Consider the following 12889-nt stretch of genomic DNA (forward strand, 5'->3'; position numbering starts at 1 on the left):
ATGATTTAAGACCTTCAAGCGTACATTTTCTGGAAATGAACTGCTATTTTTATTTCATCAATTTGATTTGCAGAAGCAGTTTTTTTTGTAGTACATACATCTTGGCATGAGATAACAGAACAGCTCTTCCAGGAGCCAATATCTTAAATGACAATCAGGAGTTTAACAGGTCAAACAACAAACCTTCAAATCACAAGGTAAATTAGTCCATTTTCAAGTGTATTTCCTACACACTTGTGAGGCTTCAAGTGGATTACATTTACATAATTTAAGTTATATAAACTGTTTAAATATCTCTTTATATGTAATCACCAACTTACATGTGACAGATGTGCAGTTTTAGTACAAACAAGCTGTGGCCTGGATTGGCTTTATGCCATTTAACAGCATCATCAAAAATCGATACTTCCTTTAATTTGCACTCACAGAGCCTTAGCTTGCTGGCAAAGAATGGCTAATCTGATCAACTTCAAACAGGAGACTGAAGAAATTAGCAGCTACCAGCCATATGTGCGGGTCCAAACTGCCTTCTTCTTGTACTCGGGCAATAACCGCAGGGCCAAGAGTGTTGCTATAAAAAGAGGACACTTATTAGAATGTATTAAAGACAAAAGCCCCAAATGAACATAAAATCATCTCCCAAGGCGGTATTGCACCAGCTTGAGAATTTAAGGGAAGTAGAGCTAACTAGTTAACATAAAGATTTCTTATCAATTTGCAAATAAGAGCTATACTGCAAATTTGGAAAAAGATTTTAACCAGTTTTTTATAAAATACAAAATGTAATTAAAACCATTTTTATTTTACATTGATGAAATTATTCTAAGCCCAGGCATACTTGATATTGATCTATTTAGTTAACTTCCTCCCACAAATGCATCGCTATTTTTAGATTTACTCAATTTGGCTGAAATACCTTGTTAAACTTCATAGCCTTATACCAAGAAAAGTCATATAACAGCAATGATGTGTACCATCAACAAAAGATACTGCATTAACTTGCCATGTATTCTTAGATATTATCTCCCTAACCTTCACCTTCTTGTTTTAAGAACAAGAGCAACACACGGAGGGGAGCACCACCATCTGCAAATTACACACCACTTAGAGATAGAAACCTATTGCTGTTCCTTCATTGTTGCTGGGTCCAAATCTCTCAATTCCTTAAACAATATTATTGAGTACCATTACAATGAACGACTGCAATTTTTCATGATGGTTCACCCTAATCTGCAAGCATGATGATGGAGGAACAATGGAAGTAGCTCATGGATAACAAGCAAAATGCTACACTTTTAACAGTCAATGTGCTACAGTCAGTATGCATAGAATATGGATCCAGTTAAATTCTGATAACAATCTAACTTAATAACTGTGCAACCCAGTAATCATCCAGGACAGTAAATAACTTTAGCAAAAAAGGAGCTCTGTGACTTAGGGTCAAGGCAACAATTACATTCCTGGAGAATAAATGATGACATTAGAAATTCATTCAGCGTTATCTGACAAATTTCTCCCTCCTTTATTGAAGGAAAAATCAAAAGGCTCTCCATGAAGGCAAAGGTTGTGGTGGAGTCAATTCAGTACAAATAGAGCACTGAAAAAGAAACTACCAAAGATTTACTTATTTTAGATTTTTCACAAGTTTTTAAAAAAACTGGGTATACTCAGCAAATGATCAATCAGTACTGGTGAAGTTTTCTGATGTGTCTAAATTCTGATTCCAATAATTTAATTTAAACCGATAAACACAAAGCAATAAGGTGAGCTTCCTCCTTTTATTTCATGTAGATCAAACTGAATAATAGAAACAATGGTATTATCAAGTGGTAATTAGGGATTTAAATTTATTATCATCACCATACAAACTTATCGAATGGATTCAAAACACTGTGCTGGAAATACTCAGTAAGTCAGGTTGCTTTTACAGACAGAGATAATGTTTCAAGTCAAGGATCTTTAAATCTGAACCGTGTAAAGTTAGAAATCAAACATACTTAAATTGTAAAGAAGGGAGATAGGTAAAAGGGGAATGCCTGTGATAGAGAGACTGAATGACAAAAATGGTCCTAGTTTCGGATGAGAGAGGGTGACGAAGCCTTTATAAGCACAACTTATCCATCTGGAAGTGATATAACTAAAAGATGTCACAAGCAAAGAATGAAAAGTAAAACAAACTGAGGTCTGAACTGACACCAGTATTAACCTTCAAATGAAAACAATGGAAATGTAGTCTAAGCAGGCATGCTAGAAATTAGAAGAGACAGTCTGGTTGTCAAATGAAAATGCTCCATTAGTTCCCTGTAACATACAGATCAAAAGTGTTACACACAATATCATTAAATGTAATTACCACGTTTACTTGAACAAGAACTTTATCACAAGAGCTTTGTACATTGACTACTCCTTTTTCAAAAGACCGAACAGAGACAGAGGCCTGCTCCTAAACTGATTTGCTCATTGGCAAAATTACGTAAAATGCTGTAATATAAAAATATTTCCTACTTGATACAGAAAGTAGTTCTGCTTTCATAACAAACAGCAAGAATCTGAATTCCCCAAGTTTCCTTCATTTTGTTCTATTGTCTTCTGGTGTGGGTCCAAATGCAGATTCTCACTATGCTCTTAATTAAAGGCAGTTATTTGCTCCTATCCAACAGAGGAACTCCCACCGCTGTTCTACTGGCAAAAAAACTAAGATGGAAGGTATCCTCACTGATTGAAAACATCAAGATACTGTATAATCTTAAATCTAAAAGGACCTAATCCTTTGATTAAGCAATCTACTAGAACTTGCTCTTGATTCAACACCAATTTGGAGAAAATGATCCAACTATGCACATCCTGTATTTCATTTATCAGGATTTACTATCCAGCATGACTTAGCAATTTTGAAGGACAGACTGGTTTAAACATGTTAATAAAGATATACAATAGTTTAGGGGAAAAAAATCAGTAAACGACCTTTGATCGTATTCAATGTATTCACTGGTACCGATCCTTGTGGACTCTCTACTATAACAAAGAACCAATCGATGAACTGAAATGAAAAACAAAATAATAAAAATTGATTTAATATCCTACAATCAATCACATTTTTAAAATAGCCATCTCCTTGATTTGAGTCCTTCTGAAATATTTACGAGTGTGCACATTTAAACAACATTTCTCCTTAAATTCTGAAAATTTGTATTTGCTGTTGCATTTCAATTTGTTGTTATTTCCAAAATTCTGTAAAGGCACTAGTAGAAAATTATTTTCTGCGTTGATTAATCGAGGATTCAGTGTCAAACCTAATGGTTCACAAAATTGTTATGAGCTAATCAAAACTTTGGAATACAATGCCATCCCCTTCTCGCAATTCCTCCGTCTCCACCGCATCTGCTCTCAGGATGAGGCTTTTCATTCCAGGATGAGGAAGATGTCCTTTTTTAAAGAAAGGGGCTTCCCTTCCTCCACCATCAACTCTGCTCTCAAATGTATCTCTCCCATTTCAGGCACATCCGCTCTCACCGCATCCCCCCGCCACCCCACTAGGAATAGGTTTCCCCTTGTCCTCACCTACAACCCCAGTAGCCTCCGGGTCCAACATATAATTATCTGTAGCTCCCGCCACCTCCAACAGGATACCACCACCAAGCACATCTTTCCCTCCCCCCCCCTTTCTGCATTCCGCAGGGATCGCTCCCTACACGACTCCCTTGTCCATTCGTCCCCCCCATCCCTCCCCACTGATCTCCCTCCTGGCATTTTTCCCTGTAAGCGGAACAAATACTACACATGCCCTTACACTTCCTCCCTTACCACCATTCAGGGCCCCAGACAGTCTTTCCAGGTGAGGTGACACTTCACCATTGAGCCTGCTGGGGTGATATACTGCGTCCGGTGTGGCCTTCTATATATTGGTGAGACCCGACACAGGCTGGGAGACCATTTCGCTGAACACATATGCTCTGTCCGCCAGAAAAAGCAAGATCTCCCAGCGGCCACACATTTTAATTCCACATCCCATTCCCATTCCGATATGTCTATCTACGGCCTCCTCTACTGTAAAGATGAAGCCACACTCAGGTTGGAGGAACAACATCTTATATTCCATTTGGGTAGCCTCCAACCTGATGGCATGAACATTGACTTCTCAAACTTCTGCTAATGCCCCACATCCCCTTCATACCCCATCCCTTATTTATTTATTTTCCCCCCTTTTTTTTCTCTCTCTCTTTTTTTCCTCCCTCTGTCCCTCTCACTATAACTCCTTGCCTGCTCTCCACCCTCCGGGCTCCCCTCCCCCCTTCTCCTTCTCCCCAGGCTTCCCATCCCATGATCCTTTCCCTTCTCCAGCTCTTAGATCCACCCCTCCCCTCTTGTATGCTCCTATCATTTCGGATCTCCCCTCCCCCCCACTTTCAAATCTCTATCTCTTCTTTCAGTTAGTCCTGACGAAGGGTCCCAACCCGAAACCTCGACTGTACCTCTTCCTATAGATGCCGCCTGGCCTGCTGCGTTCACCAGCTTTTTTGTGTGTGTTGTCTATATCAGTCACATTAGTTTTTTAAAGTTTTGCATCTAATAAGTAGCCCTTGAAATGGAACTTAGATGATTATATTTAGAAGCTACATCTTCAGGGTAAGTGGTGCTATACTCACATATTTTGCTTATTTATGAAGCCCTCTCCCTTTCCCACATTTTTGGATCCTACCTGCCTGATGTTTCCAATGGATTTATATTTAGTAATCAAGAATACAATTGTTCACGTGTTTTTAAAGTAGTTCTTTGACACAGCAATCACTAACAAGGTGAATATTTATTGCCCAATCAATACTTATTTCTGATTTAAATTCGGAGGCACAGTACAAATCCTGTACCCAGAGATTAAAACGTAGCTGAAACATTAACTCACTTTTTGTGTTTGCTCTTTCCATGGCTCTTTAGACAGAAGTAATAGAATACTTTGTGGTAGAATCTGAAAACACTGCTGTACAACAAAGGAATCCAGGGAACTTGTTCCAATAGGAGATTGCATCCTGTTGGTAAAATGTTTCCCTTCTATTAAGGATAGCGAGCTGGCTTTAACACCTAGCATCAGTGGTGTGGCATGATCACTCCAGGCAGCAACAGCAGCTGCAAATACGTGCAGCACAAAGTCTGCGGCCTGAACAAAAATAAAGAAGAAACCTGGTGAATATACTGGACTATTACAGCAGACACAGAAAGATTCTTTACACCAATGCAGCTTTTAAAAATGAAACTTCCAGAATAAACAACGATTCGTTATTACTTTAGGAACTATATCAGGTATAATTAAACTGTAATAAATATAAATTTATTGTTTTTATTTGATCCATCAACTTCAACAACTCCATCGAGGGAACAGACAACTAATCTGCTGACTCTTCTATTACTCTGAGCAATACTTTTTCAAAGGATTAATTATATTTAAAAGTAACATTAAGACTATATTATCATACATTAAAAGTTTTCAAGACTTCTAGTTACTAGATGATGCGAAGAAGTATTTTCAATTTTTTACAGAAACAACATGCCATGCTACAAACTATAACTTAAATGAACTATATTCTGTCTTCAGCTTACATTTATACATTGTGACCCTGCTGAGTATTTTCATACAACAGAGACCTCGCCGAGGTACAGTGTTAAGAATTTAATTGAATAACTCCTGGCACATCCCTTATGAATGCACTTCAGTACAAATGTATTTCAAGGTCATAGGGTTAACATTAGCTTGATGACATAGATAATAGTTGGCAATTTTCATAGGAATTCCTTGAAAGAGGGAATACTATAAATTTAAAAAGAAAATCTCCAAAAATACCTCTTTTGAGTTGGGATTCTGCGTGGGAGCTGACCCATACGCAATATTTCGAATATGTCCCATGAGCTCCAATAGCCATTCCATCCGTTTTATTACTCCTGAACAAGAAGCAATTATTTCTTAAACATCAATAGCACTTCTACAACCAAACTGCTTCTGGGAGATCACACGTACTGAATTATAATATAATAATTAACTTTATAAGACTGCATCTGCTTCCTTCTTCACATATTATTGTGCATTAAAAACCTGTTCGATTACTGTTTAATCCCATGCTGCAGCACAGATGGCGGAATACCAACACAAGCCACAGTGTTTTGCCTATTATAAGACCATACATACAAAGTAGAAGGAATCATGACTTAAACTTCACCAAAAGGCAAAGTGTATTATATTGCAGAAGCCACCCAATGCTACTCACCTCTGTTATGTAAGATTATTAATGTTAGCTGATATACATAGATCCATTTCCCTCACGTTCATGTTCCTATTGAAATGTCTCTTAAAAATCCCTAATGTACAGTATCTGCCTCTATCACCACTCGAGGCAGCTCATTCCAGGAACGCATCACACCGTACAAAAAACTTGCCCCTCATATTTCCTTTGAACTCACCCCCCTCACCTTAAGCCCATGTCCTGCTCCAAATCCCTTATTTCTGTTTTCTGGACATTTGATACAATTGAAGTGTACCACCAAAACTTTGAATTCCATTTATAAAGAAATATACACTTTAACAAGAAATAAAATCCTGCACTGTATCATACAAGGAGAATGTTGCAATGTATTTATATGAAATGTTGAATGGTGTGAAGATTTGAAAAATATCAAAGGTTTTTCATAATCTCAGATAATTGCATTCAAAACTCTTTGAAGGAATGAATAGGCATAGCATTTGTTCACACTTTAGTTGAATCTAAATGTCATGGCCTGGCAGGATTGCCACAGTAACAACACTTAGTAGCACAGGGCACTTCGTCTACTATACCCTGTCGATTCAAGTGTTCACCTCATTAAGAATTGTGAGAATATCTAGCTCTACAAACCCCTCCAGTACTGCATTCCAGAGGTCTAAGAAGGGATGAAAATACATTGCTTGTAATATTGGTTTTTAAGAATAAGGTACCCAGTAAAGTTACGTACCATTGACAGGATACCATTTGATTTGATGCAAAGATATGGGAACTGATGTTCTCAAGTCCTGGGGCTCTGCTGTCCAACTTACCTGTGTTCTGGTGACTGACAAGCCGGGACTGGTAAAAGCTCTGCAACATAATCCAGGTAACAGCCTCCAACCAACAGGTACCGATTGCAGTAGTGATAATGTCATTAAAGCAAAGCAGTGGAACTCGGCCCTGGGAAACTAAATAAGCTCTGACAAAGGTAACCTTCACAATTGTGTCCTGCAACAAAATTTATTCAGAATTATTGAGATAAATATATTTTAAATCATTATGCAATATCATCACACAACCTATGTATTAATTTGTATCAATTTTATTACATAATTATTCACACAGAAAATTTGCAATCTAGAAAGATATGCTATAAAATTCAACCAATTCTGATTCCCTTAGCTATTTGAATGCCTACAGCCAAGCAATGAATTTCAAATTGTGTTTATGCACCGTGCTTAGTGAGGCAACGTCCCTCAAGGCTCAGTGCTGGGGTGTCATAAGGTAAAAAGTGACATCGGCAATTCAGGAAATATTGGTGCAGATAACCAGTTGCACAGAAAAACAGTGTCATAAATTTCATGAAGTCCACTGTAAACAGATCAAAAATCCCATGTGACTTAGCTAAAAAAATGTGAACGAAGTTTCCAAAGGCAGCCAATACCATGTGATGTGCTCAAAATGACTGTCACTCTCCAAATTCCTTCTGTGACCAACTGGAAATTAGTGAAGAAATCAATTTTGTTCCCATATTTATATGACACCAGCAAAAGGTTTGCAAACACAAGAAAGTCCTCAATGCAGGAAATCCAAAGCAACACACACCAGATGCTGGAAGGACTCATCAGGTCAGGCAGCATCTATGGAGAAGAGTAAACGGTTGACTTTTCGGGCAATAAGCTTCCTCAGGACTGTGAAAGAAGGGGGAAAATGCCAGAATAAAATGGTGAGGGAAGGAGGAGGCGGCGAGCCGGAAGGTGAGAGGTGAAGCCAAGTGGGTGGGAAAGGTCAAGGGCTGGAGAAGAAAGAATCTGATATGCAGACTGAGGGTACTGTATTTAAATGTGTGTATCAATCGGAATAAAGTGGATGAACTTGTGGCGCAATTAGAGATTAGTCAGTATAACGTTGTGGGCATCACTTGAGTCGTGGCTGAAAGAAGGCTATAGTTGGGAGCCTAACATCAAACAATATACTTTGTATCGAAAGGACAGGCAGGAAGGCATAGGCAGTGGTGTGGCTCTGTTGGTAAGAGACGGAATTACATTTTTAGAAAGAGGTGACATAGGGTCAGAGAATGTTGAAACTTTGTGGGTGGAGTTAAGAAACTGCAAGGGTAAAAAGCACATTATGGGAATAATATACAGGTCTCCAAATAGTAGTCAAGATGTAGGGTTGAGATTGCAAAGGGAGCAACAAAGGGCATGCGATCAGGGTAATGTCACAAATTGTAATGGGGGACTTCAATATGCAAGGGAAATCAGGTTGGTGTCGGATTGCAAGAGAGGAAATTTGTTGAATGCCTATGAGATGGCTTTTCAGAGCAAGTTGTGTTTGAGCCTACTCAGGGAAAGGTTATCTTAGATTGGGTGTTGTATAATAACCCAGATCTTATTAGGGAGCTTAACGTAAAGTAACCCTTAGGAGGCAGTAATCATAATATGATTGAATTCATACTGCAATTTGAGAGGGAGAAGCATAAATCACATGTATCAGTATTGCAGCAGAATAAAGGGAATTACTGAGGCATGAGAGAGGAGCCTACCCAGGTGGATTGGAGGAGTATACTAGTGGGGATGATGGCAGAGCAGAGATGGCTGAAGTTTCTGGGAATAGTTCACAAGGTGCAGGATAGGTATGTCCCACAGAAGTAGTAGTCTCAAATGGCAGGGGTAGGCAACCATGGCTGAACAAGGAAAGGCAAAAGAAAGGAAATGATAGGCCAGTTAGCCTAACCTCAGCGGTTAGGAAAGTGTTGGAGTCTATTGTTAAGGATGAGGTTTCGGGGTACTTGGAGACTAAATAAAATGTCAAAGTCAGCATGGTTTCCGTGAAGGAAGATCTTGCCTGACAAATCTGTTAAGAGTTCTCCGAAGAAGTAACAAAAGCAAGGTGGACAAAGGAGAGGCAGTGGATGTAATTTTCTTGGATTTTCAGAAGGTTTTGATAAGGTGCCACACGAGGCTGCCGAACAAGATAAAATACCATGACATTACAGGCAAGATACTGGTGCGGATAGAGGAATGGTTGACAGGCAGGAGGCAGCAAATGTGAATAAAGGGGGCCTTTTCTGGTTAGCTGCCTCAGGGGTCAGTATTGGGACTGCTGCTTTTCACAATATTTGTCAATGATTTAGATAATGGAATTGGTGGCTTTGTGGCAAAGTTTGCGGATGATACAAAGAAAAGTTTTGGTGTGGGTAGTGCTGAGGAAGCAATGCGATTGCAGCAGGACTTAGGCAAATTGGAAGAATGGACAAAGAAGTGGCAGATGGAATACAGTGTTGAGAAATGTATGATAATGCATTTTGGTAAAAGGAACAATAGTGCTGACTATTATCTAAATGGGAAGAATAATCAAACATCAGAGGTGCAGAGGGACTTAGGAGTCCTCCTGCAATACTCCCAGAAGGTTAATTTACAGGTTGAGTCTGTGGTAAAGAAAGCAAATGGAATGCTGGCATTTATTTCAAGGGTAATAGAATATAAAAGCAAGAAGATCATGCTAAGCCTTTATAAGACATTAGTCAGGCTGCATTTGGAGTATTGTCAACAGTTTTGGGCCTCATATTTCAGAAAGGATGTATTGTCATTGGAGAGAGTCCAGGGGAGGTTCACAAGGATGATTCTGGAAATGAAGGGATTAACATACAAGGAGCATATGTCAGCTTTGGGCCTGTACTCACTGGAATTTAGAAGAATGTGGGGGTATCTCAATAAAACCTACCGAATGTTGAAAGACTTAATAAGGTGGATGTAGAGAGGATGTTTCCTGTGGTGGGAGTATCCAGAACTAGAGGGCACAGCCTCAAAATTGAGAGGCTACCTTTTAGAGCAGAGGTAAGGAGGAATTTTTTTAGCCAGAGGGCGGTAAATCTGTGGAATGGTCTGCCACAGAACTGTGGTGGAGGCCAAGTCCATGGGTATATTTAAAGTGAAAGGTGATAGTTTCCTGATTGGTCAGGGCATCAAAGGATATGACAAGAAGGTAAGTCTATGAGGTTGAGTGGGATCTGGGATCAGCCATGATGGAATGGTGGAGCTGACTCGATGGGCTGAATGGCCTAATTCTGCTCCTATGACTTATGGTCTGACAGGAGAGGTAAGTGGACCATAGGAGAAAAGAAAGGAGGAGGGGGCCCAGGGGAAGTAATAGGCAGGTGAGAGGCTGAAGGTCAGAGTGGGGAATAGGTGGGAGGGGTAGTTTTCTCACTGGAAGGATTGCAAAGATTTTTCTGGCAGCATGTTGATGAGTATTGAAAGACTCTAGCCAAAAGTTACATTTAGACATATCTGTTGGATGAGGCAAAAAATTAGACATGAAGATAGAAATAATAATTTTTCTAGTCTGTATTGTTGGAGTCAGCAGTATACAGTATGGAAGGAATGTGTTGAAAGAAATGACCTTGAGTCACAAGTAGCAAGCTCAGGAAATAAGGGATGTATGAATTAGAAGTACAACATATGGAAATTTCTTTAATTTTACTTGCTTCTGCAAGCAACTCTTTCAGGCTTCACGTCCACATAAGCCAGATTTGGTTTACACTTGTTCTTTTCTCAGCAATCTTCTTCTAAGCAACTACTTTTTTTTTTGCTCTTCTTTACAACACCAATTTGAGTCTCTACTGATTCATATCTAATGTTGAGATTGCTTCTCAAGTTAAATGTGGCTGTGATTTCTGTGTTCAAAGCTGAATGTGCTCGAGGCTTTCTTGTTTACAGATTTGCTGAATAGAATGAATGGATAGATTGCATCGGATACTGCAGAGCAAGTACACCTACCTAGCTTTGAAAGCCTGAAAACAGCTTTTAGCACTGTTGAAAACTTTGGGTGTGATCCAGAAAGAAATCAGAGTACAGAACTTTGTAACACATACAAAATGCTGGAGGAACTCAGCAGGCCAGGCAGCATCTACGGAAAAGAGTACAGTCAACGTTTCAGGCTGAGAGTTCTGATGCAGAGTCTCAGCCCGAAACGTCAACTGTACTCTTTTCCATAGATGCTGCCTGGCCTGTTGAGTTCCTCCAGCATTTTGTATGTTTTGCTTAGATTTTCAGCATCCGTAGATTTTCTCTTGTTTCTGACATAACTTTATGATTTCAATGGGACAGCAGGAAAGAGGATGCAAGATGGTGTGAATACAAGGCCATAAAAATAGGAGGTTTAAGAAACACAAAACATAGAAATTATTGTGGTTGTGTTTATGGTTCCAGAAATGTATCAAATATAATGTATAGTTGTACTAACTGTAGTAACTCAAAGTTACTGGCCTGAGTTAAGTTTGATGTTAACAATTGATGTTTCGAGTTTGTAAAGCTATTTTTATTGAGATGACCAATTATAGAATAGGATGTGAGACGACATGTCTATGAATTTGATCCATTGTAATTGTCAGTACCTAAAGAGGATAATTTAAAGACACCAAAATCAGATCAATGTTAAGAATTCTGTAATCTGGGAAGACTAAGAGGTTAGATTTATAACTATACATATATCCTGGTAAATATTAGTTAATTGCATAACTTTGTTAAGTAACACTATAATTTTTTTGCACTTAAATAGTTGATCATTTATAAAGTTTTGTTAGGTAACTTTAAAAAAAACAGTAAACAACGTAATGCACATAAACATTACACTAAGAATTAAGGACACCATGTAATATAACTTTTGACAGATTGTTGTAACAGACATTATCACAAGCTAAGTGTTGCTTGCTTTCAATAAGGAACGTTTTGTCTGTATCACCCTCTTTGTTATGGGCCTTAGTAAGCAGCTTCATACTCTACAGGTACTTCAGTTACCAAGAAAAAAAGGCAAGAAATGTAGCAGGCAATTCAATTTCATCATCTCTTCATTCTGGTCTGGAAATACTTTATAAAAGTACTATGTTTTGGCACCGGTCCACATTTAGCAAATAATTCAGATCTTATCTAACAGAATAATGAAAAATGGGTAAGTTGTTCACTAGCTCTTAGATTATATCCTCTGTACATTCCCAATTACCTTGGTTGTCTGGGTCACTCTGTCTATCTCAGTGTCACCAAACTCAGAAAGACATTTGGAAATTCCAACATAAAAATTACTTTCATTGACCTAAGAACAAGAAAGATGAACATAATTAACTGATGAATTACTAAGTGGGAATATAGTAATGCTTCTTAACTATGAACTGATATTATTACATTTTTGATTTTCCATCAATGTAACTATATATCCAAACATATATATATATATATATATAATGTATTTAATATTTCAGTAATATTTAAGTAACATTGTAAACATATTGATAAAGCATTCTTTATTTGCTTAACTAATTCATTACAGGTTATATGTAATAATACATAAATGGCATATGTCATCACGTCACCACATCATACATATGCGTCTCGCTAAAAGTAAAACTAAGAATGTATATGAATTATATCCCGGCTCATTGTTTTTATTTCGATTAGGTTTTATGTTTTGGAGTTCGAAAACATAACAGGGGCGATGAGTAAGTTAGAAATGAACCCAAGACGACAACCTACCTGTCGATGAGCAACGAGACGTTTGAGTCAAAAAACTGAGGCTTTTTTTCTTATCAAGAGGAGAAATATGTTTAAGTTTTTAGAAAAGGCGGAAAACAGACAAATTCATGAGTTCATGAACAGTGAGCAATA

The 12889-nt window shown here is 38.2% G+C and overlaps 1 protein-coding gene across 6 annotated transcripts in view; it reads right to left on the reverse strand.

Moving 5' to 3' along the window:
• focad (focadhesin) overlaps positions 1 to 12889 on the reverse strand; it is a 255026-nt gene continuing 242137 nt past the window's right edge. For all 6 annotated transcript variants that reach the window (XM_063069010.1, XM_063069012.1, XM_063069008.1 and 3 more), the window contains 6 exons: positions 12231 to 12320; positions 7058 to 7235; positions 5834 to 5931; positions 4901 to 5152; positions 2965 to 3040; positions 1 to 571 (listed from right to left, as the gene is read on the reverse strand). In XM_063069010.1, the coding sequence (XP_062925080.1) occupies positions 498 to 571; positions 2965 to 3040; positions 4901 to 5152; positions 5834 to 5931; positions 7058 to 7235; positions 12231 to 12320 (768 nt within the window). In that variant the 3' untranslated portion in view covers positions 1 to 497. The remainder of the gene's footprint in view (positions 572 to 2964; positions 3041 to 4900; positions 5153 to 5833; positions 5932 to 7057; positions 7236 to 12230; positions 12321 to 12889) is intronic.

Source organism: Mobula hypostoma, chromosome 16 (genome assembly GCF_963921235.1).
Source record: "Mobula hypostoma chromosome 16, sMobHyp1.1, whole genome shotgun sequence".
In the NCBI taxonomy this organism is placed as follows: Eukaryota; Metazoa; Chordata; class Chondrichthyes; order Myliobatiformes; family Myliobatidae; genus Mobula; species Mobula hypostoma.